At 50.8% G+C, this 26,448-nt stretch overlaps 1 protein-coding gene across 22 annotated transcripts in view; it reads right to left on the minus strand.

Annotated features, from left to right (window-relative positions):
* The window catches only part of CACNA1A (calcium voltage-gated channel subunit alpha1 A), a 432,044-nt gene that overhangs the window by 75,368 nt on the left and 330,228 nt on the right, over positions 1–26,448 (minus strand). For all 22 annotated transcript variants that reach the window (XR_012428445.1, XM_045380278.2, XM_074026050.1 and 19 more), the window contains 6 exons: positions 24,605–25,414; positions 11,666–12,129; positions 10,233–10,371; positions 8,508–8,637; positions 2,036–2,095; positions 507–613 (listed from right to left, as the gene is read on the minus strand). Coding sequence is in view for 21 of the 22 variants with exons in the window: in XM_045380278.2 (XP_045236213.2) it covers positions 507–613; positions 2,036–2,095; positions 8,508–8,637; positions 10,233–10,371; positions 11,666–12,129; positions 24,605–25,414 (1,710 nt within the window). In the remaining variant the exon portion in view is untranslated. The remainder of the gene's footprint in view (positions 1–506; positions 614–2,035; positions 2,096–8,507; positions 8,638–10,232; positions 10,372–11,665; positions 12,130–24,604; positions 25,415–26,448) is intronic.

Consider the following 26,448-nt stretch of genomic DNA (forward strand, 5'->3'; position numbering starts at 1 on the left):
GACCTTTCAGAGGACAGAGAATCCTAGGACTGCCAGGAGAAGTGAAAGACACACAAAGGGAGTCACCGGGTCTACAACTACAGGGCCTTCAGGCACAGGGAGGGGGTCAGAATTCTCATGCACATTCATTTCCTGATTGTCTCTTTAGGGACTTTCCAAAGAGACAGCGGTTTAGGTTGCACTTGCGGAGCAGTAGGGGGATGAGATGTTCCGGCGAGGCTAGTCTACGGAAAGCAGCACAGCAAGGGGCCCATGATGTGGCTGAGGACCGTTGCTGTGCGAGGAGGTAGAAGGTTGGGGCGGGGGGCGGGTCCCTTCTTCCTCCACGGACGTCATGCAAAAAGCCAATCGAAGCTCTTCCTGGTGGCATGCTGATATCTCACAGGTCCCCAGAGCCCACACACCCATTCCCTAGACCCTGAGAACACGTTCTGTAATCCGATGGGTGGCCCCAGGCTGGGGGTTGGGAGAAAAGAGGCAAGTGGAGGCCTCGAGAGGAGACTTACGTGAAGGCAAAGGCTACCAGGGCCCCACTGACCACTATGAAGTCGAGAATATTCCAGAGGTCACGGAAGTAGGCACCCTGATGCAGGACGAGCCCCAGGTCGATCATCTGTTGGGGAAGAAGAGAGGGTGCTCAGAACCCCCACCTGATCCCCACCCTGGGGTGCTGCCACCCACTCTCTAGCCTCTCGGGGACAGGCAGGGAAGCCAATGAAGCCACCTCATCTTGCAGGGATGGGCAGTGGCCAGAGGACTCCGGGGAGGAGTGGGGAGCTCCTGCCCCATGAGGCGGCCCCTCTTTGCCTAATGGAAGCCAGCTCTGGCTTGCCGGCTCATAGATCCAAACTTTGGGGCCCTCTTTGAAGCCTCTTTGTCCCAAATCCCTCATGGGTGGCTCTATCAGCAAAGCTCACTGGCTGTGTTTCCAGAACCTTCCAAGAATCTGTCCACTTCTCACCTCTTCTTTGGTCACCAGCCTGATCCCCTCTCATCATCGCTCATGGGATGGGGACCAGTGTGATCATCTGCTCACAGGTTCTCTGGCTTCCCACAGATGCCAGAGGGCAAGGGTCAAGTCCCCCCTCTGCTCAGAACCCTCTAGGGCTCTCACCTCACTCAAAGTAAAAGCCAAAGAGCTCTCGCTCTCTGTGATCCTCTGCACAAACTGCCCCTCACCTCCCCGTTCTCATCTCTCTGTCCTTCACTTCCCCACTCTTCTCTCGCTCTGCCCAGCCACACCAGCTTCCTTGCTGCTCTTCAAACACATCAGGCATTTCTTCTTCTTCTTTTTTTTTTGAGACGGAGTCTCGCTCTGTCGCCCAGGCTGGAGTGCAGTGGCCGGATCTCAGCTCACTGCAAGCTCCGCCTCCCAGGTTTACGCCATTCTCCTGCCTCAGCCTCCCCAGTAGCTGGGACTACAGGCGCCCGCCACCTCGCCCCGCTAGTTTTTTGTATTTTTTAGTAGAGACGGGGTTTCACCGTGTTAGCCAGGATGGTCTCGATCTCCCGACCTCGTGATCCGCCCGTCTCGGCCTCCCAAAGTGCTGGGATTACAGGCTTAAGCCACCGTGCCCGGCCCACACCAGGCATTTGTAATCCTCCGGGAGACTCATCCTCTCGAGGTACGGCATTCTTGAAGGCTCAGAATCTCCTGGAACCCTGGCTCTTTTTTTATTTTTTGACAGGATCTCACTCTATCACCTAGGCTGGAATGCAGTGGCATGATCTTGGCTCACTGCAGTCTCCACATCAGCTCATCGCAGCCTAGGCTTCAAGAGATTCTCCTGCCTCACCCTCCCGAGTAGCTGGGACTACAGACATGAGCCACCACGCCTGGCTAATTTTTGTATTTTTGGCAGAGATGAGATTTCACCATGTTGGCCAGGCTGGCCTAAAACTCCTGATCTCAAGTGATCTGCCCACCTCAGCCTCCCAAAGTGCTGGGATTACAGGCATGATCCACTGTGCCCAGCCCTGCACTTGCTTAAAAAAAAAAAATTACCGCATGTTCTCACTTATAATCTGCACTCACCTTGATCACCATCTCAAAGGTAAAGACACCTGTAAAAACGTAGTCAAAATATCGCAGCACCTGTTGGGGATAAAAACAAGAGGGCAGTGGATCACTGGCCTGTTCCAGCAGCACCCCGGTAAAACTAACGATTGCCCGCTGGGGAGCAGAGTCTCTAACCAGAAGAGGAAACACAGCTGCTATATACAGTTGGGCAGGGTGTGCACTGCACAAGGGCCCCTCCCATCTCTTCATACCGCAGATTTGTATGTTGTGAATGAAATTGTCCAGCAGATGGCAGCAAATCCTAACAAACAAAATCACTGTCCTAGACCGGTTCGCTAACCCGCGGGAAGGGTGCCTTTTAAAATTTGCGCCAAGCCCTATAGTGGATTAGAAGCAGCCCCAGAGAAGTTCAGGGCTGACTGCATCCCTCTTGATGACGGATCTAATCCCCCAGTACCCTTGCTTTCCTGGGTATCCTGGGCGAGAAACAGTTGCTACGTGGTTTCTTAAACACTGGGGCCAACCTCCCGCCACAGCATCTTTTCTTGCCTCAAGGCCAGGCCCCTCCCAGGATAGGTTGATTCTTCCTGTCCCCCTCCCCAGGCCCGATGTTTCTGCCTGGATGAGTGGCGCCCTCTGACCCAGCCCCTCTCCAGGACACACCATAGCACACCTCCGGTGTCACTCAGGCATGAAGATGACGGTGTGCTGGCACAGTGTCTGACTGGTGCTAGGTACTAGGGGTGGACACTGGCTGGGCGCGGTGGCTCAAGCCTGTAATCCCAGCACTTTGGGAGGCTGAGGCAGGCAGATCGCTTGAGGTCAGGAGTTCGAGACCAGCCTGACTAAATGGCAAAACCCCGTCTCTGCTAAAAATACAAGAAATTAGCTGGGCATGGTGGCGTGTGCCTGTAATTCCAGCTACTTGGGAGGCCGAGGTGTGATAATCGCTTGAACCCGGGAGGCGGAGGTTGCAGTGAGCCAAGATCGCGTCACTGTACTCCAGCCTGGGAGACAGAGACTCTGTCTAAAAACAAAACAAAACAACAACAAAACAAACAAAACAAAACAAAAAAAAACCCCAAATCAGATCCACCTGGAAGCTGCAAGGGCTGAGCACTACTGAACATTGCCACCAGAGGGCGCTGTGAACCCAAGTCAGGCACATCCTTCCTCTGCTTACAACCCTCCGTGGCTCCCACCTCATTCAGGGATAAAAGTCAAAGTCCTCCCCAAGGCCCTCACAATCTGACCAGTCAGCTCCCTGCCCTCGCTTCTTCTCCCTCTCTCCCTTGCTCACTTCCTCTTATCCCCCAAGATGCTCCCACCTCAGGGCGTTTGCACAGGCTGTTGTCTCTCTGGAATGCTTTTCCCTACATCCCATTTGATTCCCTCTTTCTCCTCCTTTGTGATTTAGCTCAAATAACAGTTTTCCAGTGAGGACTTGCCTGACTGTTTAAATTCCATCTCCTGGTCCTTGAGATCCTCTTTACAAAGTCTCTCTTTCCCTCTGCTCACCACAACCTCGGCCACTTATCACTCCTTGAACATCTGTTAGAGTTACCGATAATCTCATTGTCCATCTCCCCCACCCAAATGTCAGCCCCACAAGGACAGGGATGTCTGTCTGTCACCATGGCATCTCCAGCTTATAATACAGGGTCAGGAATACAGTAGGTGCTCAAGAAATGTTTGTTGAGTGAATGCATGAACAGTTGGGGCTGTACTGGGTCCTGGAGGAGCTGGGCTCTGTGATCTGTGTGGTTATAACTTATATTCCTGTTATGTGCAGTGACTGAAGCGGAATCAGAGACCAGAGTGCCTGGGGTCAGGGCGAGGGACTTCCTGGAGGGAGGGGCTGGTGCAAGGGGATTGGCTTGAAGGACCTGGGTGGGCAGAGGGGATGGTGGTGGGAGAGTATTTCAGGTGCACGAGGCAGTGGGCACAGCCTGGTCAAAGGCCTGGTGCTCTGTGGGCTCTGGGAGTGCAGGGACCGTCTCACACCCTGTCAATCCTCCCTGGCTAGCTCAGTACCTGGCACATAGTAGTTGCTTATTAAATACTAAAGGAATGAATGGAAGGAAAGAAGGAAGAGAGGGAGTTGGGAAAGGGCAGGCCAGGGGATCAGGTGAATCTAATTCTGGAGTGCTTAGTAAGGTGTGCCGGAGGAAATCAAAAGACCAATAAATTAGTTTCAAGTATGCCTAATATTTTGATGTTTTTGATCTATTTGCACATGTCATTTCCTGTCTAATCCAAAAAAGTGCTTGATCTCATTCATTACAGAGAAATGCCAAGCAAAACCCCAATAAGATCTCACTCCACACCCAGCAGATCGGCCAAATGAAACAGCCAACAGCACCAAGTGTTGACAAGGATGTGGAAGAATAGGAGTTCCCATGAGCTACTGGAGCAAGGGCCACTGCATTCATTTATTTTTTAATTTTTCTTTTTGAGACGGTGTCTCGCTGTCACCCAGGCTGGAGTGCAGTGGCACAATCTTGGCTCACTGGAACCTCTGCCTCCTGGGTTCAAGCGATTCTTCTGCCTCAGCCTCCCAAGTATCTGGGATTACAAGCGCATGCTACCATGCCCGGCTAATTTTTGTAATTTTAGTAGAGACCAGTCTGGTCTCTAACTCCTGACCTCAGGTGATCTACCTGCCTTGGCCTCCCAAAGTGGTGGGATTATAGGTGTGAGCCACGGCACATGGCCCACTGTGTTTATTTTTATTTATTTATATACATTTTTGAGACAGGGTCTTGCTCTGTTGCCAAGGCTGAGTGCAGTGACACCATCTTGGCTCACTGCAACCTCTGCCTCCTGGGTTCAAGTGATTCTTGTGCCTCAGCCTCCTGAGTAGCTGGGATTATGGTTGTATGTCACCACACCTGGCTAATTTTTGTATTTTTGGTAGAGACGGGGTTTCACCATGTTGGCCAGGCTGGTCTCAAACTCCTGACATCAGGTGATCCACCTGCCTTGGCCTCCCAAAGGGTCACTAGTGTTTATTGTCTAGTAAACATTCAAGCTGCATTTACTGAGGCCAACCACTTGCAAATTCTATGCTCTGGAAACTTCGCTTTTGGTTTATACCCTGGAGGAATTCTTATTTATTGAGACAGGGTCTCGCTCTGTCACCGAGGTTGGAGTGCAGCGATACGAACACGGATCACTATAGCCTCCACCTTCCAGACCCAAGTGATCCTCCCACCTCAGCCTCCCAAGTGGCTGGGACCACAGGTGTGCACCACCATGCTCGGTTAATTTAATTTAATTTTTTTTTTTTTTTGAGATGGAGTCTCGCTCTGTCGCCCAGGCGGGAGTGCAGTGGTGTGTTCTCAGCTCACTGCAGGCTCCGCCCCCTGGGTTCACGCCATTCTCCTACCTCAGCCTCCTGAGTAGCTGGGACTATCGGCGCCTGCCACCTCGCCTGGCTAATTTTTTGTGTTTTTTTTTTTAGTAGAGATGGGGTTTCACCGTGTTAGCCAGGATGGTCTTGATCTCCTGACCTCGTGATCCACCCGCCTCGGCCTCCCAAAGTGCTGGGATTATAGGCATGAGCCACGGCACCCGACCAAAAAAAAAATTTTTTTTTGGTAGAGGTGGGGGGGGGTCTCACTATGTTGCCCAAGCTGGTCTCGAACTCCTGGCCTCAAGCAATGCTCCCACCTTGGTCTCTCAAAGTGCTGGGATTGTAGGCGTGAGCCATTGCATCCAGCCTTCTGGAGAAATTCTTGTCCAGGTGACTCAGGAAACATGTTGAGGGGTGTGGCATGGGGACAGTATTCACACTTAGAAACAACCCAAACATCTGTCAACAGGGTATGGATAACACACCCCATGCCACCCAGTACATCTGAAAACAGCCTCATAAAGAATGCCCATCGGCCAGGCATGGTGGCTCACGCCTGTAATCCCAGCACTTTGGGAAGCCAAAGTGGGTGGATCACTTGAGGTCAGGAGTTTGAGACTGGCCTGGCCAACATGGTGAAACCCCATCTCTACTAAAAATACAAAAATTAGCCGGGCGTGGTGGTGCACACCTGTAGTCTCGGCTACTCCGGAGGCTGAGGCAGGAGAATCGCTTAAACCCGGGAGGCGGAGGTTGCGGTGAGCCCAGATTGCACCACCGCACTCTGGCCTGGGTGACAGAGCAAGACTCCATCTCAAAAAAAAAAAAAAAAAAAAAAAGAATGCCCATCAATCCTGCAACAGCAACATATACTCACTTAGTGCGAATACAATGTTGGGTGACAAGGGGAAGCATAGGTGTCACATTTATTGAATGTTACAGAAGAGCAAACATAAATTCTAGTTTTTAAGAATTGGCCAGTGCGGTCGCTCATGCCCGTAATTCCAGGGCTCTGGAAGTCTGAGGAGGGACGATTACTTGAGGTCAAGAGTTCGAGACCAGCGTGGCAACATAGCGAAGCCCCGTTTCTACGAGAATTTTCAAAATTAGCTGGGTGTGGTGGTGCATGCCTGTGGTCCTAGCTACCTGAGGGGCTGAGCTGGGAGGCTCACTTGAGTCCAGGAGGTTGAGGCTGCAGTGAGCCATGATCACGTTACTACACCCCAACCTGGGCGACAGAGAGAGACACTGTTTCTTAAAAAAAAAAAAAAAAAAAAAAAAAAAAAATCTGTGCAGGTGGGAAAAAAGAGAGAAGCTGAGAAACGCTCATTCCAGAAGCTGGGGTCGTGGTTACCTGTAAGGCAGGGTTTCTCAGGCTGGGCTCTGTGGACATTTGGGGAAGGATCGTTCTCTAGAGAGGGGGCCGTCCTGCGTGTCGGTGGGTGCTGAGCAGCGTCCCTGGCCTCCACCCACCAGATGCCAGGAGCACCTCCCCTCTCCTGTCGTGACAACCAAAAATGTCTCCAGACAGTGTCCCCAGCAGCTCCAGAGGGAAGGAAGGCAGTGGGGGTGGGGGATCGAGGAGGCACATGCCGCGTGGGGCGTTTTTGTTCTATTTCTTGCCCTGGATGGCGGTTACGTGGTGTGAACGTTATGGGGCCACAGTGTTCTTGTAGAGAAGTTTCGACTGCGAGATGGACGAAGGAGGGGGCCGGGGAGCTGAATGCTCTTTGCAAACACTCCCTGGGGCCCGGTCTGAGCACTGCCTAGATTCCCTTCAGCCTTGGGAGCTGCCGTGCCCCCCGCATCATCCATGCCTGTGCCTTCTCCAGCCTCCTCCAGCCAGCAGGGAGTTTGTGGACCCCTCCTGGGACACCCCCTCCCCATGCCTGGCTCCTGGAGGCCTCTGGGGGAACCCAGGCTACAGAAAGCAACTGAGCCGGCTGTGAGGAGGCTGGGCACTGGCTCTGGCTTCCTCGGGGAGCTGTGTTCTAATTATTTCCTTCTATCTCCCCCATGGGGTCCCCGGGGGGGCCTGCCAGGCCTGGGAAGGAAGGGAAAGTGCATGGTAAGCTGTGGGCGGGCTTGAGGGATGGGGCTTGCCAGCCTTGCCTGGGTCCTAACCTACTTAGCCAGGGCAGCAGAGCCTCAGACCAGCAGAAAACACACTTCTTTGGCTCTGGGCTGGGAGGGAAGGGATGGGGGAGGGAGCTGGGGAGGGAAACAGGAGCCACTAGTCCACCCTTTACCAGGCCCTGGGGACAAGCCTCTGCCCGCAGCCCATGGTTGAGGCACGCCCTTGCCTGTTGGTGCCTCCGTTTCCCCATCTCAACCACAAGCATGCACTCATTCCTGCTTGTCAGGACTCAAAGGGGCTACGCACACCCATCCGTGGCATACAGTAGGTGATTAGTAAATGCAGACAGCTGGGGGGAAGCAGTGGGAGCTTTGGGGGATGCGGAGTTGGAATTCTGCTGTGTGACCCTGGACGGGTCACTTACCACTCCTTCATTCCCCTGAGCCTCAGTTTTCCCATCTGTCAAGTGGGGATGCCTGGGCAAGGAGCGGGGGTGCATTGTGAGGATGAAACGGGATGGTTCATGCTGAGTTTCTTCCTGGGACTCGGCAAGTGCTTAATTAACAGGGATTGTCAAGAGACCCATCACCTGCAAAGGGGCTTGCTTTCATAAAAATCGAAAGCTTAGGCTCTCTTTCTGAACCAAATAGTTGTTTCTTTCAGAGCTTCGTGCCCAAAGGGAAATGTCTACTGCAGAGGGGACCACCTCTGAGCACTGCCCCTGCCCCAGTAACCCCCCGATTCCATGTAGAGAGTGTGCAACATCCATATCCTGTTAGTCTCACGCCTCCATTAAAGAATCCAGCAATTTTCAGCCCCAGCCACTCTGGGCCACCTCCTCCCCACCAGGCTCACACAGCCACTGCCTCAAGGAATGTCTTACTTCCAAGAGCATCCCCAAGGAATCAGAGCTTCCCCTCTCAACCAACAGCCATAAGGGCTATGCCTAGGGGTGCCCCCAACATCCCACCCTACCTATAGCATTTTGGATGCAGGAGAAAGTGGCCTGAGGCAGAGGAGCCAGGCTAGGAAGGGGCGTGCTCTGTGGGACTCACGTTGTTCCGAGGTGCGTTGGGCTGCACAGGGTCCTCGGCGGCCAGGGCGATGCTGCTCATGGCAATGACCATGAGGATGCACATCTCAAAGTAGCGCAGGTTCAGGATGTAATGGCACAGGCGGCGAAGCCTGTTGGAGACAGACGGGTGTGCAGAGGTCCACTCAGACCACAGGCTCGCAAACCTTTTTCTTCCATAATCTCATGTTACCTACCACTACCTGAGATCTCCGACCTCCAAGGCCTCATACACAACAAACTATTAAGCTCCTCCAGGTGGGGGCCCTCTCTGGGTCCTGGAACCCCAAGAAGGCAGAGGAGACCTTGGTGAGAGAAGACATTCACATGCCCTGTTTAGCAATGTTCCTATCACTCCCAAATGACCCTCTTGAAATATCTTGATCCCTAAGCTAGGTTGAAGAAATACGGTCCTTAATTCTGTAGGAGATAAAAAGCCTTTTCGATATTAAATGTCCCAGGGTCAAACAATATTGTGAATCTATGGGTTAAGTAGGTTTCTTTCTTTTTTAAAAATTAGCTGTGTGACCTTGGGCAAGTTGCTTGTCCCCCTGTGCCTTGGTGCCCTCATCTGTAAAATGGCCATAATACTAATGCTTACTTCACAAAATCGTGAGACCCGAGAGTTAATCTATACCTGGCTCATGATAGGGGCTCCAAAAAGTTAGTTATTGAAATTATGAACTGCAGGCCTTATCAGAGCCTTGAAGGTACCAATGGGATGTGCCAGTTAACCTCTTAATAAGTGGAGCCAATAACAAATAGTCCATAAGGTTGTGTGAATGGCAGCAGAGCTGAGTGATTAAGAACAAGGAGGCTACAGCCAGTGTCTGGGCTCAAACTCCAGCTCTCCCACTGGCTTGCTGTGTGACCTTGGGCAGGTGAATTCACGTCTCTGGACCTCAGTTTTTCATCTGTCAAACGGAGCTAAGCATACTAACAACCTCAGAGAAATTTTTAAAAAATTTTAAGGCACTCAGAACAGTGCCTGGCACTGAGTAAATACCACATAAGTGTTTCCTTAGTAAAAATCGATAAGTCAATGAAATAAAAAAGTATTTTAAAAGTACTTTTATTTATTACTACTCAGAGTGAGTTGCCAAGAGGCAGATTATAGAAAGCAGCTTCCCCCCATCTTATCTGACATGATCCTTCATTATCAAGAAGCATTTTGAGGGGTCAGGCTTTCAAGAAATAGCCTTGGGAGACATTCAATTCTGAAATAACCTCCGAGCCACCACGACACTCACAGGATAATTCTCCCCTAAATAATCTATCCATTTCAAAGATGCCCAAGACAGAAGGCCATGCAACTCAGAGACTGTCCGCCCAGAATCTAAACGCTTACAGAGTCTAGGTTAGGAACAGAGTTCGGGTCCTAGGGCTGCCATGTGCAGTTGTTCAGGCTGTGTACTACACAAGGCAGCCATTTCTAAGGGGGTGCCTCTTACATCACAGACAGCATAGATCTGGATATTTATGACAATGATTTTCTAGCGGAGGGCAGGAAGGGGATCTCTTCCAACAAAGTCAGTATATTGTGACAAATCATCTTACATGACTTAAGGAAGGAGCATCTGTTTTCAGTTTGTTCAAAGGTACCCTTGGACTCATGGTGGTCAACACTCATTGCCCTCTATCTGGCCTGAATTCCGCTACCCTGGTGGGAGCCCCAGGCCCCCCTGCCCTTGCTGGGGGCCATACTCACGGGTTGGTCGTGGACAGGATGAACATGGAGCTATAGGGAGGCATTGGCTTAGGGCCGTCTTCCCCACGGTCGTCTTCCTCCTCCTCCTTCTTCTCGTCCTCTTTTTTTGGCAGTGGGTCTGGGTTGGCGTTTTTGTTCACTGTTGGGACAAGAACCAACACAGGGCTCCCTCCACAATTTCCCACAAGTCTCTGGGAACTCCTGTGTACTCCCAGGGCAGGCAAGAAGCTGCTGACATTTATAAAGCGCCTGCTGTATATACCAGGCATCCTATGACATCACTGAACCCTTGTATGGCCCTGAGGTTGATATATTCTGATCCCCCATTTACAGATGAGGAAATTGAGGCACAGAGAAGTAAAGTGACTTGTCTAAGGTCACACAGCAGGAAGTAGCAGAGCTGGCATTTGAAACCCAGGAGGCCTGGCCCCCGAGAGCCTGCTCTCAACCACTCCATAGCCTTGAGTGTGGTGGGGCCCTCACGGGATATTAACACAGACCTGGCCCTATCCTTGTTGGACCTTCACGTCCTCACTTGCAGGCAGGTAGGGACAGTGCCAAGAGATCCATTGAACAGATGGAAATACTGAGACCTCCCATAAACCGCACGTCGTGCCCCCATTAGCACCGCTCTCGACTCGAGGGAGGAGCTATCAGCCTCTGGAGCTTCCATTCTGCAGCCCAGCCAGATTATGTGCGCACGGGCAGGCTGAGCCTCTCTGAGCCTCAGTCCCTACATCTATAAAATGGGCACAGTGACAAGATCTTAGGATCTTAGGTCTCAGGACCATGGAAAGCCTTTATCCAGCAGACCCATGAAAATTTCTCACACAGAACTGACACTAGAGGCACTTAAGACATCATCTACTCAGCAGTTCACTACTTTTTCTTTTTTTTTTTTTTTTGAGACGGAGTCTCGCTTTGTCACCCAGGCTGCAACACAGTGGTGCCCTCTTGGCTTACTCTACCTTGGCCTCCTGAAGTGCTGGGATTACAGGCATGAGCCAGTACATCTGGCCCCTTTTTTTAATGTGGCGACTAGAAAGTTGAAACTGACATTTGCATGTGGCCTGTGTTACATTTCTTTTGGACAGTGCTGGGCCGAGAGAATCAATCATCTGATCCCCTCAAGCTTCCATCAGAGGACCCTATTGCTCCTCAAACGGGGTGACTTCCTGGCTCCCCTAGGGAAGGAAGGACGTAGGAGATATTGCTAACCTGATCGAACACGTCCCCGTGCCAGGCACTGTCCTCAAATTATCTCACTGAATGTTCCACAGCCCTGCGGGGTAGGAAACTACGTCTATGCCCATTTTCCAGGGGGGAAACTGAGGCCAGAGAGATGGGGTCACAGTCCAGGGTCACTCAGCAGAGCCTCTGGCTCCAGGGGCGCCGGGTCCCCTGCCCAGCGATGTGAGGACGGAGGGTCTCACCTTGCACGACGGTGTGGTTGAGTGGGGGTGGGCAGGCCGGGGGGATGTCCACCGTGGTGTGGTCGGGTTTCCTGGCAGTCTTAGCTGAATTGGTCTGGGTGCCGCTGGGGTTGGTGACGATAAGGCTGTTCTCAGGGGTCTTGGGAGGGCCGGGATTGGATGGGTTCCCTGGGTTGTTGGGCATCCGGCGGCTGGCGGCGTTCTGGGGGTTGGTGGCCATGGCAGGGATGGCCGGCGTGGGGCCGGGGTCTGTACTGTTTCCCATCTTGGCTGGGCTCTGGGGCAGGCCGGCGTGGCCGAGGCTGTCGTGGGGACCGGCCGACTCCGCGGTGGCCAGCTTGTTGTTCTTCATGTTGTCAATGTCCTCTGCCAGGGGTGGGTCTTGGCGGCCCAGGTCCTGCTGGATGGGCCGGGTGGTTGACAGGTTGGGGCCTGACACAGGGACCCCAGAGCCCTGGTTCTCTCTGAGGAAGGCAAGTGAATGAAAAAGAACGAACAACTGAGTTAGGATAAAACGCAACAGGTCAGGATCCTAGCTAAGATTCCATCTTTCGAGAGTACAACTTGGGCTGGGCACAGTGGCTCACGCCTGTAATCCCAGCACTTTGAGAGGCCGAGGCAGGAGGATTGCTTAAGGCCGGGAGTTCAAGACCAGCTTGGGCAACATAGTGAGACCCCGTTTCTACAAAAAATGTATAAATTGACAGGCGTGGTGGTGTGTGCCTGTAGTTCTAGCTACTTGGGAGGCTGAAGTGGGAGCACTGCTTGAGCCTGGGAGGTTGAGGCTGCAGAGAGCTGTGATCGTCCCACTGCACTCCAGCCTGGGTGACAAAGTGAGACCCTGTCATCAAAAAAAAAAAAAAAAAAAAAAAAAAAAAGAAAAGGAAAGGGTACAATTTGGTCAGGGAGAAGCTGTGTCCCAGATCCCTGTAGCGCCTGGAATTGAGAGGGGGCTGTTCAATTCTTGGTCAGAGTTCAAGACCTTCACATGCCCACTGACAGGTTTCCACAACTCCCCATCATCTTACTTCTTTTCCTTCTTTTTTTCTTTTTCTTTTTTCCAAGATGGAATCTTGCTCTGTCATACAGCGGCATGATCTCAGCTCATTACAACCTCTGGCTCCCGGGTTCAAGCGATTCTCTTGCCTCAGCCTCCCAAGTAGCTGGGATTACAGGTACCTACCACCTCGACTGGCTAATTTTTTGTATTTCAGTAGAGACGGGGTTTCACCATTTTGGCCAGGCTGGTCTCGAATTCTTGACCTTAAAGTGATCCACCTACCTCAGCCTCCCAAAGTGCTGAGATTACAGGTGTGAGCCACCGCACCTGGCCTCTTTTTTTTTTTTTTTTTTTTCAGACAAGGTCTCACTCTGTTGTCCAGGCTAGAGTGCAGTGGCAGGATCATAGCTTACTGCAGCCTTGAACTTCTGGGCTCCAGTGATCCTCCCATCTCAGCCTCCGGGTAGCTGAGGCTACAGGCTCACGCCAACATGCCTGGCTAATTTTTAAATTTTTTGTAGAGACTGGCATCTCACTATGTTGCCCAGGCTGGTCTCAAACTCCTGGGTTCAAGTGATTCTTCCTCCTCGGCCTCCTAAAATGTTGGGATTACAGGCGTAAACCACAATGCCCAGCTTGTTTTTAACTTTCTTATTCATAGCTGAGTTTTCACTGCCTAGTACAGGGCCTCTCACACAGTCAATGCTGGGTAACTTACTGTCAAATGATAAGCGAATAAATGAATACCCCCATTTTCTTCTTTTTTTCCTTTTTTTTTTAACTGAGACAGAGTCTCACTCTGTTGCCCAGGCTGGAGTGCAGTGGCGGGATCTCGGCTCACTGAAACCTCCGCCTCCTGAATTCAAGTGATCCTTGTGCCTCAGCCTCCCGAATAGCTGGGATTACCAGCATGCACCACCATGCCCAGCTAGTTTTTCTATTTTCAGTAGAGACAGGGCTTCGCCATGTTGCCCAGGCTGCTTGAACTCCTGGCCTCAAGTGATCCACCCGCCTCGGCCTCCCAAAGTGCTGGGATTACAGGAGTGAGCCACCGCACCTGGCCAGAATGTCCCCATTATCTAGATGAGGATACTGAGGTTCCAGGAGAGATCCCACAGCCTCAGACCTCCCATCAACCCCTGCGTCTCCAAGCCATGGACACCTGGGCCCTGCCTCCTGCCATCTGCAGGTTGACAAAGACTCACTTAGTAGCCCATCTGATGCCTTCCGGACTATAGACCCCCTGGACAACACAGCTCTGGTTTCCCACAAATCTCCCTAGAAATAATAAATAAATAAATAATAAATAAAAGGCTGGCTTTCCCCAGAGGGCCTCCCACTGGCGAAACTACCAGCACCATTCTCCTCATTTTATTTTTGCATTTTAACGTGCAAAAACCCAGGGTGTTTTTAGTAAGCGGAAGAGAGACAAGCTAATTTATTTTCAGACCAAAGTAGGTAAGTGGGATGTTTCTATTAATACTTCCCAGAAGGAGAAACCGAGGCAGTTCCACTGTTTCTCTGAGACCGCACAGGGGAAATGGGCAGGTCCAAGCAACTTTCTGCCTTCTCAGTTTCGTGAGTAGGTCATAGAGTGACATTTCAGAAGACAGGCTGAACCTGGGTTTGAATCTCGGCAATGCCTTTTTTTTTTTTTTTTTTGAGACAGGGTCTCACTCTGTCACCCAGGTTGTAGTGCACTGGTGCGATCTCAGCTCACTGTAATCTCCACCTCCCAGGCTCAGGCAATCCTCCCACCTCAGCCTCCCGAGTAGCTGGGACAATAGGTGCATGCCACCATGCCTAGCTAACTGTTTAATTTTTCTTTTTGTACAGATGAGGTCTCACTATATTTCCCAGGCTGGTCTCAAATTCCTGGGCTCAAGTGATGCTTTTGCCTCAGTCTCTCAAAATGCTGGGATTATAGGCATGAGCCACTACACCCGGGGAAATCTTGGCAACATCACTAGCTGTGTGACCCTGTGTGGTTTGCTTAACCTCTCTGAGCCTTAGTTCCCACATTTTAAAATTTGGGATAGCAGGAGTAGAACCTTCTCCATATCCCGGAGACTGAAGCAATGATCCTGGACCTTCTTTTTTTTTTGAGATGGAGTCTCGCTCTGTCGCCCAGGCTGGAGTGCAGTGGCTCTATCTTGGCTCACTGCAAGCTCCGTCTCCCAGGTTCACGCCATTCTCCTGCCTCAGCCTCCCACAGGTGCCGGCCATCACGCCTGGCTAATTTTTTGTATTTTTAGTAGAGACGAGGTTTCACGGTGTTAGCCAGGATGGTCTCGATCTCCTGACCTCGTGATCCGCCCGCCTTGGCCTCCCAAAGTGCTGGGATTACAGGTGTGAGCCACCGCACCTGGCCGATCCTGGACCTTCTTTACCACATAATCTCCAGTGAGTTACTTAGCCTCAGTTCCTGATCCATAACATGGGGGCCGTAACCTCATTGAGTCTGGCTCTGAGAACTAAGTATGTTAATGAGCTGAGAGTCACCGAGGATTATTCTCAGGCCTTGAAACCTAATGGGATTTGTCTTGCTGGATTTAGCACTTGCTTAGGACTGGTGACCTCTTTATCCCTTCCAATTTCTCCCTTTTGCAATAGGAACGTCTATCCTATGCCTGTCCCGCTGTTATATTTTGGAAACATACAAAGATCACTTGTTTCATAGTTTCTATTATATATATATATATAATATATATTTATCTTATCTATCTTATTTTTTTGAGATGGAGTCTTGCTCTGTCACCCAGGCTGAAGTGTAATGTGCGATCTCGGTGATCTTGGCTCACTGCAACCTCTGCCTCCCAGGTTCAAGTGATTCTCCTGCCTCAGCCTCCAGAGTAGCTGGGACTACAAGCGTGTGCCACCATACCCAGCTAATTTTTTTTTTCGGTATTTTTAGTAAAGACAAGATTTTTGCCATGTTGGCCAGGCTAAAACTCCTGGCTTCAAGGGATCTGTTGGCCTTGGCCTCCCAAAGTGCTAGGATTACAGGCGTGAGTCACCGTACCTGGCCTAAATGAGGTAAATTCTAAACCAGTATTTCCTCAACATCTTGGACAGTCCACAAAGAAATTCCTAGTTCTAAGCTGCTTGTGATGCTTTTTGAGAAGTTGTGTATCACGTGAAAACCTGGCTGAGAGTATTTTCTCATTATCTGTAATGCGTGTGTGTGGGTATGCGTGTGTATAATAATAATAATAATATATTTTTAAGAGACAGGGTCTCGCTCTGTTGCCCAGGCTGAAGTGCAGTGGTGTGAACATAGCTCACTGCAACCTTTAAATCCTGGGCTCAAGCGATCCTCCCACCCCAGGTAGCTGGGATTGCAGGCACACACTGCTGTGCCTGGTTACTTTTATTAATTTTTGTAGAGAGAGGGTCTCACTATGTTATTGAGGCTGGTATTGAACTCCTGGGGCTCAAGTGATCCACTTGCCTCGGCCTCCCAAAGTGCTGGGATTACAGGTGTGAGCCACCACACCTGGCCCTGTATATGTATATACACATTCGAGAGAGAGATCCCTACCATAAAGCAGGCCCAGTTAAGTTATAATTTCAAAGAGAACCTAAATCCTTTGGCCACCAGCTCAAGAGGCCATGGAGAAACTCGTGGGGGCATTTTCTTAGAGGAATACCATCTACCAAGAGCGGATGGAAAAGGGTCTGCCAATGTTTGTTTTGTCTTGTTTTTGCTTCCTCATAGAGTTTCTGTTGGCTGTTTGTTGGGAAATTTTAACAAGCTCAGCCTGCAGAGGCCTAATATCAATTTCCAGGAGGTTTCATTTCCAAAGTGTCTCCAAGGAGAACTCAAAAGGGGGCAGAAAACTTTGAAGCTGGGCCCCTTTCCCCCTTCCCCCTTCCCCCTGGGGATCTGGCATCCTCTGTCTGGAATAGGCGGCCAGTTGCATAACACCTGCTCTGCATGGCATTCTTGTGCCAGCTAATCACTTTGGCATCCTTCTGCGAGAGGACTGCGGACACCTTGCCTGGGGCACACTCAGACCCCGAGATCAGATTATGTGGGGGTGATAATAACAGCAGTCCCTGTTTATTGCTCACCCCCACCCCCCTGTCCTAAGGACCTCACGTATTAACTCCTTTCATCCCTGCAACCACCAGCATCTGCGATGGGTATAGTGATTGGCCCCATTTCAGAGGAAGAGACTGAGGTTCAGAGAGGCAAAGTCATTTGCCCAGTGTTACCCAGCTGGAAAACAGCTGAGCTGGGCTCTCTGGTGTTCAATGCTTTAATCAGGCAGCTTGGTACTGTGGCTCACGCCTGTAATCCTAGCACTTTGGGAGGCTGAGGAAGGAAGATTGCTTGAGCCCAGGAGTTTGAGATCAGTCTGGGCAACATAGTGAGACCCCATCTCTAAGGAAAAAAAAAAAAATCAGCTGGACGTGGTTGCATGAGGCTGCAGTTCCAGCTACTTGGGAGGCTGAGGTGGGAAGATCAATTGAGTCCAGGAGTTCGAGGCTACGGTGAGCTACGATTGTACCACTCCACTCCAGCCTGGGTAACAGAGCAAGACTCTGTTTCTAAACAAACAAACAAACAAACAAAAAACTAGGGCCCATTGGGGGTGCCGTAAGAATTAGAGTGCTAAAGAATTAACCACCCCCTGCCCCCATGCAAGATAAACTGTGGAGGTCAAAAGTCCAGCATCTCTCTTGCTGTTCTTTTTGGGGAGTGGGTTGTCATGGTGACAGATGCAGATGGAATTAGGATGCGAACAGCAGAGACAAGAATTCTACAGTGGAGCAGCTCTTGGCAAAAGTTCCCTTTGCACCCAGATAGGCCTGGGAGGAGGCACTGCCTGGCTTCAAGGGAGAGGCAGATGCTCTGTCCTCCACAGATTTTTACTGAGAGTCTGGGAAAGTTCCACCCTCATTTTGTCCACCCTGCAGGGCCACTGGGCTCGGCCACCTGGTATGGAGGATCTGGGGCCAGCAGCCATTGAATTATATGAAATAGAATGTGCGTCAGTCCACTTTTCACTGGAGTGGGCCACTGAAAGACAGATGAAGGTAGGAATGAGGAGAAGACAAAGTGAATAAAAAGGAAAAAAAATATAATCGGCCTGGCAGAGTAGCTCACTCCTGTAATCCCAGCACTTTGGGAGGCTGAGGGGGGAGGATCGCTTGAGCCCAGGAGTTGGAGACCAGCCTTGGCAACATGGCAAAACAAAAAATACAAAAAATACAAAAGATTAGCGAGGCATGGTCGTGCACGCCTGTAGTTCCCAACTACTCGGGAGGCTAAGGGGGGAGAATCACCTGAGTCCAGGAAGTCGAGGCTGCAGTGAGCCGTAATTGCACCACTGTACTCTGGGGCCTGGGTGACAAAGCGAGACCGTATCTCAAAAAAAAAAAAAAAAAAAAAATCAGTATGTGGCTGGGCACGGTGGCTCACGCCTGTAATCCCAGCACTTTGGGAGACAGAAGTGGGTGGATCACGAGGTCAGGAGATGGAGACCATCCTGGCTAACACAGTGAAACCCAGTCTCTACTAAAAAAAATACAAAAAAAAAAAAAAATTAGCCAGGCATGGTGGCGGGCACCTGTAGTCCCAGCTACTCGGGAGGCTGAGGCAGGAGAATGGAGTGAATCTGGGAGGTGGAGCTTGCAGTGAGCAGAGATCGCGCCACTGCACTCCAGCCTGGGTGACAGAGTGAGACTCTCTCTCTCAAAAAAAAAAAAAAAAATTATCAATACGCTGAAGAATGAAAAACACAGGGTACGTTTGCAAAAAGCCTCAAGGAACGGCTAAAGAGGAAACATGCACAAGGCAGACCTCGGAAGGCCACTGGCTTTGCCACAACAGAGAACTAAAATGTCTTTTTATTATTTTATATTCTCAAATAAGGTTTTATCTTTGCCACTTTTTTTTAAAGCAGATGAATGACTGATCTTGGATTTTTTTTTTTTTCCTCTTAAAGTGCATGAATCTTCATGAAGTTTTATTTCCAAAGAGCCTTAGAACCTCTTTATCAGCCAAACGAATAATGCTTCTCCCGGCCGGGTTGTTTGACGTGTCTATTCATAATGGAGTTAGCAGTGCTCCCCTAGTTCAGAATGGGGGTCTGGCCAGCTGAGGCTTTGGGGGTGAAAGTGGGGAGATATTTTCTTCCTCTGAAGAAGAGAGGGAGCAGGAACCATCTGTGGGATTTGGGCAAGCTGGGTCCTTATTTTTTTTTATGTTTATTGATGAGACTATTAATAACAGTATTAGCTGACACTTATTGAGTGCTTACTACTACTGCTAAAAATAGCATTCACTGAGTACTTAATAATATTCATATTAATAATAGCTAACATGGTCAGGCACAGTATCTCATGCCTGTAAATCCAGCACTTTGGGAGGCCAAAGTGGGAGAATTTCTTGAGGCCAGGAGTTTGACACCAGCCAGGGCAATGTAGTGAGACCCCAAAACTCTACAAAACAATTGCTAACATTTATTGAGCTCTTGTTATAAGCCAGGAACTACTCAAAGCATTTTACACGTACTAACTCAGTTAAATCTTGTACCCAGAGTAGGAGGTAGCTACTAGTCTTATCCCCATTTTAGAGACGAGGAAATGGAGGCCCAGAGAGGAGGAGTGAAATTCTGAAAGTCACACAGCCTGGAAGTGATAGGGCAGGAATGTGACTGCCTGCCCCAAAGTCCTTGCCTTTCACAACTAGGCTTTGTTGCTTTTGTAATCTCCAATGTTTACTGTTGTCTTTCAAAAACTCTGGCATATTGTTAGTGAGAGACATTCTGTCCCTGTCACTCTGCCTCCTTCAATAATACTGGATCTGTTCATAAGGCTGATAATAATAGTAATATTAGTAACAATAGCAAGAGTAATTAATAATCAGTGGTCTTTCTTTTTTTTTAGAAATGAGGTCTTGCTCATCTCTAAAATGAGCAATGCCACTGCAGTCCAACCTGGGCAACAGAGCAAGACCCTGACTCAAAAAAAAACCCCTAAATAAACCAACAAACTAAAGGCACAGATAATTACAAGCAAGATTTTTCACCTGTGTGAGGAGCATTAGAAAGTCATGAAGAGGAAAGGATAATTCTTTTCCGTATGAGACTGTCTTGTACATGGTAGGGTATTTAATATACCAGCCTCCCATTCTCTAAATGCCCAGGTTGGTCTTGAACTCCTGGGCTCAAGCAATCCTTTGCTTCAGCCTCCTGGGTAGCTGGGATTACAGGTGCATACCACTGTACCTGGCTTTTTTTTCTTTTTTTTGGAGACAGAGTCTTGTTCTGTTGCCCAGGCTGGAGTGCAGTGGTGTGATCTCAGCTCACTACAACCTCCACCTCCTGGGACGATTCTTGTGCCTCAGCCTCCTGAGTAGCCGGGATTACAGGCGTCCGCCACCAAGCCTGGCTAATTTTTTGTGTTTTTAGTAGAGACAGGGTTTCACTATGTTGGCCAGGCTGGTCCTGAACCCCTGACCTCAGGTGATCCACCTGCTTCGGCCTCCCAAAGTGCTGGGATTACAGGCACAAACCATCACACTAGCCTGTACCTGGCTCTTCATTGGTCTTTACTATATATAGACTGCTGTGGTAAACACTTTATTCCACCTAAACTCCCCCTTTTTTTTTTTGAGACGGAGTCTTGCTCTGTTGCCCAGGCTGGAGTGCAGTGGCACGATCTCGGCTCACTGCAAGCTCTGCCTCCAGGGTTCACACCATTCTCCTGCCTCAGCCTCCCGAGTAGCTGGGACTACAGGCGCCCGCCGCCACGCCCGGCTAATTTTTTGCATTTTTAGTAGAGACGGGGTTCCACCGTGTTAGCCAGGATGGTCTTGATCTCCTGACCTTGTGATCCAGCCACCTTGGCCTCCCAAAGTGCTGGGATTACAGGCGTGAGCCACCGCGCCCGGCCTAAACTCCCTTTTTGACCTCTCATTCCCATGAGTGACTGACAGCCTCAGAGTCTCATCAATGCACCTTCAATTTCTTTGTCCGTCACTTTCTTGTCACTATTCATGTCCTGCAAACTGGCCTCCTTCTGGTCCACCCCAGGGCCTTTGCACATGCTGTTGTTAGACTGAAACACTCTACTCCCTTCTCAGATTGCTCCTCTGAAAACCTGCCCTGAGACCCTGGGAGCAGTTTCTTGATCATATTTCTCAGAATGCCTCAGACCACTTCACCTGTAGTTACATGACTGAACTCACAGCAAGAGCTTAGAATATAATAGGCACTTAGTAAATACTAAATGAATGAATGCATAAACCCATAGGAGAAGACTGAAGTGAAAGAATGACCTAGAACAATGGCGTTCAGGAAGGTGTTATAGAACTATGTGGAAACCCAATAACATAATGATTGAGGGGCACCGTAGGCACTTAGAGAATGGTAGGCAGTTATACTAAATACCCTACCACGTACAGGACAGTCCCATATGGGAAAGGCTTATCTTTTCCCCTTCATGACTTTTTTTTTTTTTTTTTTGAGACGGAGTCTCGCTCTGTAGCCCAGGCTGGAGTGCGGTGGCCGGATCTCAGCTCACTGCAAGCTCCGCCTCCCGGGTTCACGCCATTCTCCGGCCTCAGCCTCCCGAGTAGCTGGGACTACAGGCGCCCGCCACCTCGCCCGGCTAGTTTTTTGTATTTCTTAGTAGAGACGGGGTTTCACCGTGTTAGCCAGGATGGTCTCGATCTCCTGACCTCGTGATCCGCCCGTCTCAGCCTCCCAAAGTGCTGGGATTACAGGCTTGAGCCACCGCGCCCGGCTCCCCTTCATGACTTTCTAATGTCCCTCAAAGAGTTGAAAAATCTTGCTTGTAATTACCTGTGCTTTTAGTTTGTTTGGGCTTCTTTCTTTTTCTGTTTATTTATTTATTTAGAGACGGAGTCTTGCTCTGTCACCCAGGCTGGAGCGCACTGGTGCGATCTCGGCTCACTGCAAACTCCGCCTCCCGGGTTCACGCCATTCTCCTGCCTCAGCCTCCCCAGCAGCTGGGACTACAGGCATCTGCGACCACACCCGGCTAATTTTTTTGTATTTTTAGTAGAGACGGGGTTTCACCGTGTTAGCCAGGATGGTTTTGATCTCCTGACCTCGTGATCCGCCCGCCTCGGCCTCCCAAAGTGCTGGGATTACAGGCGTGAGCCACCGCGCCTGGCCTTTTTATTTTATTTTTTGAGACAAGGACTTGTTCTGTTGCTCAGGTTGGAATGCAATAGCATAATCATAGCTCACTGTAATCTTGAACTCCTGGGCTCAAGCAATCCTCCTGCTTCAGCCTTCCAAGTAGCTAGAACTACAGGCACCTGCCGCCACACCTGGCTAATTAAAAAAAATTCTTTTGTAAACATGGAGGTCTCCTTATGTTGCCCAGGTTGGTCTCGAACTTCTGGCCTCAATTGATTTTCCTTCCTCAGCCTCCTAATGCACTGAGATTACAGGTGGGAGCCACTGCACCTGATCCTGTGCCTTTAGTTTAAACCTAACTCTGTTTTACATAAGAATATGACATATTTTTTGCATGTTTTTAATATACACTGCATTTTCCTGCAATGCAACTACTAAATAAATAGAAGAAAGACTAGACTCTTCTGTATATGGAACTTTACCAAGAGGTGTTCAACATTGTGGAACACCTTTTTTTTTTTTTTTTTTTTTTTTGGAGACAAAGTCTTGCTCTGTCACCCAGGCTGGAGTGCAGTGGCCGGATCTCAGCTCACTGCAAGCTCCGCCTCCCGGGTTCACACCATTCTCCCGCCTCAGCCTCCCGTGTAGCTGGGACTACAGGCGCCCACCACCATGCCTGGCTAATTTTTTGTATTTTTATAGAGACGGGGTTTCACCTTGTTAGCCAGGATGGTCTCAATCTCCTGACCTCGTGATCCACCCGCTTCGGCCTCCCAAAGTGCTGGGATTACAGGCGTGAGTCACGGTGCCCGCGCCCAGTCCGCTTTTATTTATTTTTAAAAGATGAGGTCTCATTATGTTGTGCAGGCTGGTGTTGAACTCCCAGGCTCAAGCGGATCCTCCCACCTTGACCTCCCAAAGTGCTGGGACTACAAGCATGAGCCACCACATCCCGCTGCATCCAAAACTTTGAAACTCTGCTCCCCCTTTAATTCTTAGGGCCCAGAGTGGCTTTTCTTTTTCTTTCTTTTTTATTTTTTTTTTGAGACAAGGCCTTGCTCTGTCGCCCAGGCTGGACTGCAGTGGTGCGATCATAACTCATCACAGCCTAGAAATCCTGGGTCCAGTGACCCTCCTGCCTCAGCCTCCCAAGTAGCTGGGACTACAGGTACATGCCACCACATCTGTTTAATTTTTTATATTTTATAGACATGGGGTCTGCCTCTATTGCCCAGACTGGTCTCCAACTCCTGGTATCAAGTGATCCTCCTGCCTTGACCTCCCAACAGAGTGGCTTTTCAAACTTCCGAAGAATAACATTAGGTAAAGACAGTTGGCTGAAAATGGCAAACAATGGTCTAAATTTACTGAGCACTTATTATGTGTCAACTGTTCTTCCAGGCCCTTTGCATACATGACTTCATTCAATCCTGGCAACGACCCAATTAGATCCCACTATTTCCGTTACGTGAGGTCCAAAGATATGAAGTCACTTTCCAGAAGTCACACAGCAAGGACATGGAAGACGATATCATTCTGGACGACAGTGGGGCTTCTCTTAATAGTTTCCCTGAAATGTTCAAGGCCTCTGGTGCCAGATAGCCTGGGTTCAAGGACACTGGTTAGATGCATGACCTTGAGGAGCTCACTCAATCTCTGTTTCCCCATCTGTGAAGCCTCTAATCCAAACACTTTGGGAGACTGAGGTGGGAGGATTGCTTGAGGCCAGGAGTTGGAGACCTACCTCGGCAACATAGCCAGATCTTGTTTCTACTAAAGGTAAAAAAATTAGGCTGGGTGCGGTGGCTCAAACCTGTAGTCCCAGCACTTTAAGGAGGCTAAGGCAGGCAGAATGCTTGAGTTCAGGTGTTTGAGACCAGCCTGGGAAACACAGTGAAACCCTGTCTCTACAAAACACTGTCTCTACAAAAATTAGCCAGGCATGGTGGCACATTCCTGTGGTTCCAGCTACTTGTGAGGCTGAGGCAGTAGGATGGCTTGAGCCCGGGAGGTAGAGGCTGCAGTGAGCTATGACTGTGTCACTGCACTCCAGTCTGGGCAACAAGGCGAGACCTTGTATCAAAAAAACAAAAAGTACAGCATTTTTTCTTTTTTTTTTTGACAGGGTCTTGCTCTGTCGCCCAGGCTGGAATGTGATGGCACGATCTCAGCTCACTGCAACTTCCACCTCCCAGGTTCAAGCAATTCTCCTGCCTCAGCCTCCTGAGTAGTGGGAATACAGGTGGGCACCACCAATTTTTGTATTTTTAGTAGAGACGGGGTTTCACCATGCTGGCCAGCCTGTTTGCCAACTCCTGACCTCATGTGCTCAAGTGATCTGCCCGCCTCGGCCTCTCAAAGTGCTGGGATTACAGGTGTGAGCCACTGCTCCTGGCCAAATACAGCACATTTGTTTTTTTTTGATACGGAGTCTCACTCTGTCGCCCAGGCTGGAGTGCAGTGGTGTGATCTCGGCTCATTGCAACCTCCACCCCCCCGGGATTCAAGCGATTCTCCTGCCTCAGCCTCCCGAGTAGCTGGGACTACAGGCATCCACCACCATGCCCGGCTAATTTTTGTATTTTTAGTAGAGATGGGGTTTCACCATCTTGGCCAGGCTGGTCTTGAACTCCTGACCTCAATGATCCACCCGCCTCGGCCTCCCAAAGTGCTGGAATTGCAGGCCTGAGCCACTGCGCCTAGCCAAATACAGCATTTTACAACACATTTATATAAAAAAAAAAAACACAGCACGTGCTACTTTGGCTGTTGCCATTATCGTTACTGTCATTCTCCGGATTCCAGGTCGCCTCCACTTACTTCCTCCTCCGATGCCTCCTCTCCTTGTCCTCCCTCCGCGGGTCCCCCTCGTACGTTGCCGGAGCGCCGTGCCGGTGCCGCCTTCTGCGCTCGCCGCCGTCGGGGCCCTCGCCCTCGCCCTCGCCGCCCCGGGCTGGCCGGCTGCCTTCGCGGTGCCGCGCCCTCCGCTCCGCCTTGTCCTCCGGGCCCTCCTCCCCGGGCCTGCGGTGGCCGCGATGCCGTCGGGGCTCCCCGTCCGCGCCCGTGCGCGGGGACCCGCTGCGGCTCTCCCTGCTGCCCCCCTGCCGGTGCACGTGCCTCCGGTGGGGGTCCCCGGCCTTGCCTCGCTCGGCCTCGCCCTCCCAGAACCCGGGCTGCTCCAGGCTGCCCTCCCGGGTGTGGTGGTCCGACTCGCGGCCGTAGGGTCCCTCCCGGCTCAGCTCGGCCTCCTGGCTGCCGGCCCAGGGCCTCCGTGCGTCCAGGCCCGCCGAGCCGCTGGGGTCCCGGGCCCGATCGTGGTAGCGGGCCTGTTTCCTGAGGAAGTCCTCAGCGCGCTGCTGGCCGAGGCGCTGGTCCACGGTGGGCTCAGCCGCCCGGCTCTTGTTGGTGTTGTTGTTGCGGTTCTCCTGCGGGTCCACCACCAGCGGCCGGTCCAAGTGCGTCTTCATGTCAGGCCGCAGGTGCCGGGTGTAGGCAGCCTTCCAGCGCTCGTCCGGGTCCATTTCGTTGTACAGCGCCTCCCGGCTGGCCAGCAAGTTCTGCTTTCGCATCTCACTGGTCCGCTGCTCCCACACAGACTTGGCTGGCTTTTGATTCTTCTGTTGCTCTTTCCTGCAGTGGGGTGATTACAGGACTTAAGAGCGTTGGTAGGCACTGTAGCTTGGATGGATGGCCCAGGCTAACCAACCCACATCTCAGCCTCCTACTCCTGCTCTCCACCCTCTACTCCCCACTGGATGCTAGAAGGAGCCTGTGAGCACCTGCGTCAGGGCCCAGCCTCCTCTGCTCAAGAACCCTCCATGGCTCCCACCTGACTAGAAGCAAAAGCCCAAGCCCTCCCCCTGACCCAGAAGGCCCTGTGTAATCTGCCTGTCACCTCCTTGCCCTCACCTCCTCACACTTACTATTCGATTCCAGTCACACAGGCCTCCTTCACATCAGGCATGTTCCTGACTCAGGGCCGTTGCCTATGCTGTTCCCTCTGCCTGGGATACTCTTCCCCAGGCCCCCCAATGGCTCCTCCTTCACCTCCTTCAGGCCATGTAACCTTCTAGATGAATAGTCCTCAAGCCTTTTGGCACCGGGGGCCAGTTTTGTGGAAGACAGTTTTTCCACAGACCCAGGTGTGGGGGGTGGTTTGGGGATGAAACGGTTTCACCTGAGATCCTCAGGCATTAGATTCTTAAAGGGGGCCCACAACCTAGATCCCTCAGATGCACAGTTCTCAATACTGTTTGTGTTCCTATGAGAATCTAATGCCGCCTGCTGATCTGACAGCAGGTGGAGCTCAGGCACTAATGCTTGCCTGCCCACTGTTCACCTCCTGCTGTGCGGCCCCATTCCTAATAGGTCTTGGACTGGTCCCAGTCCACAGCCCAGGGACTGGTGACCCCTATTCTAGGTGATGCCTTCCCTGACAACTTTGTTTAAAATCACAACTGTCTTCACTTCCAGCATTTTCTTTTTTTTTTTTTTTAAGACGGAGTCTCGCTCTGTCACCCAGGCTGGAGCGCAGTGCCCAGATCTCAGCTCACTGCAAGCTCCGCCTCCCGGGTTTACACCATTCTCCTGCCTCAGCCTCCTGAGTAGCTGGGACTACAGGCGCCCGCCACCTCGCCCGGCTAGTATTTTGTATTTTTTTAGTA

The sequence above is a fragment of the Macaca fascicularis genome, chromosome 19 (assembly GCF_037993035.2).
Source record: "Macaca fascicularis isolate 582-1 chromosome 19, T2T-MFA8v1.1".
In the NCBI taxonomy this organism is placed as follows: domain Eukaryota; kingdom Metazoa; phylum Chordata; class Mammalia; order Primates; family Cercopithecidae; genus Macaca; species Macaca fascicularis.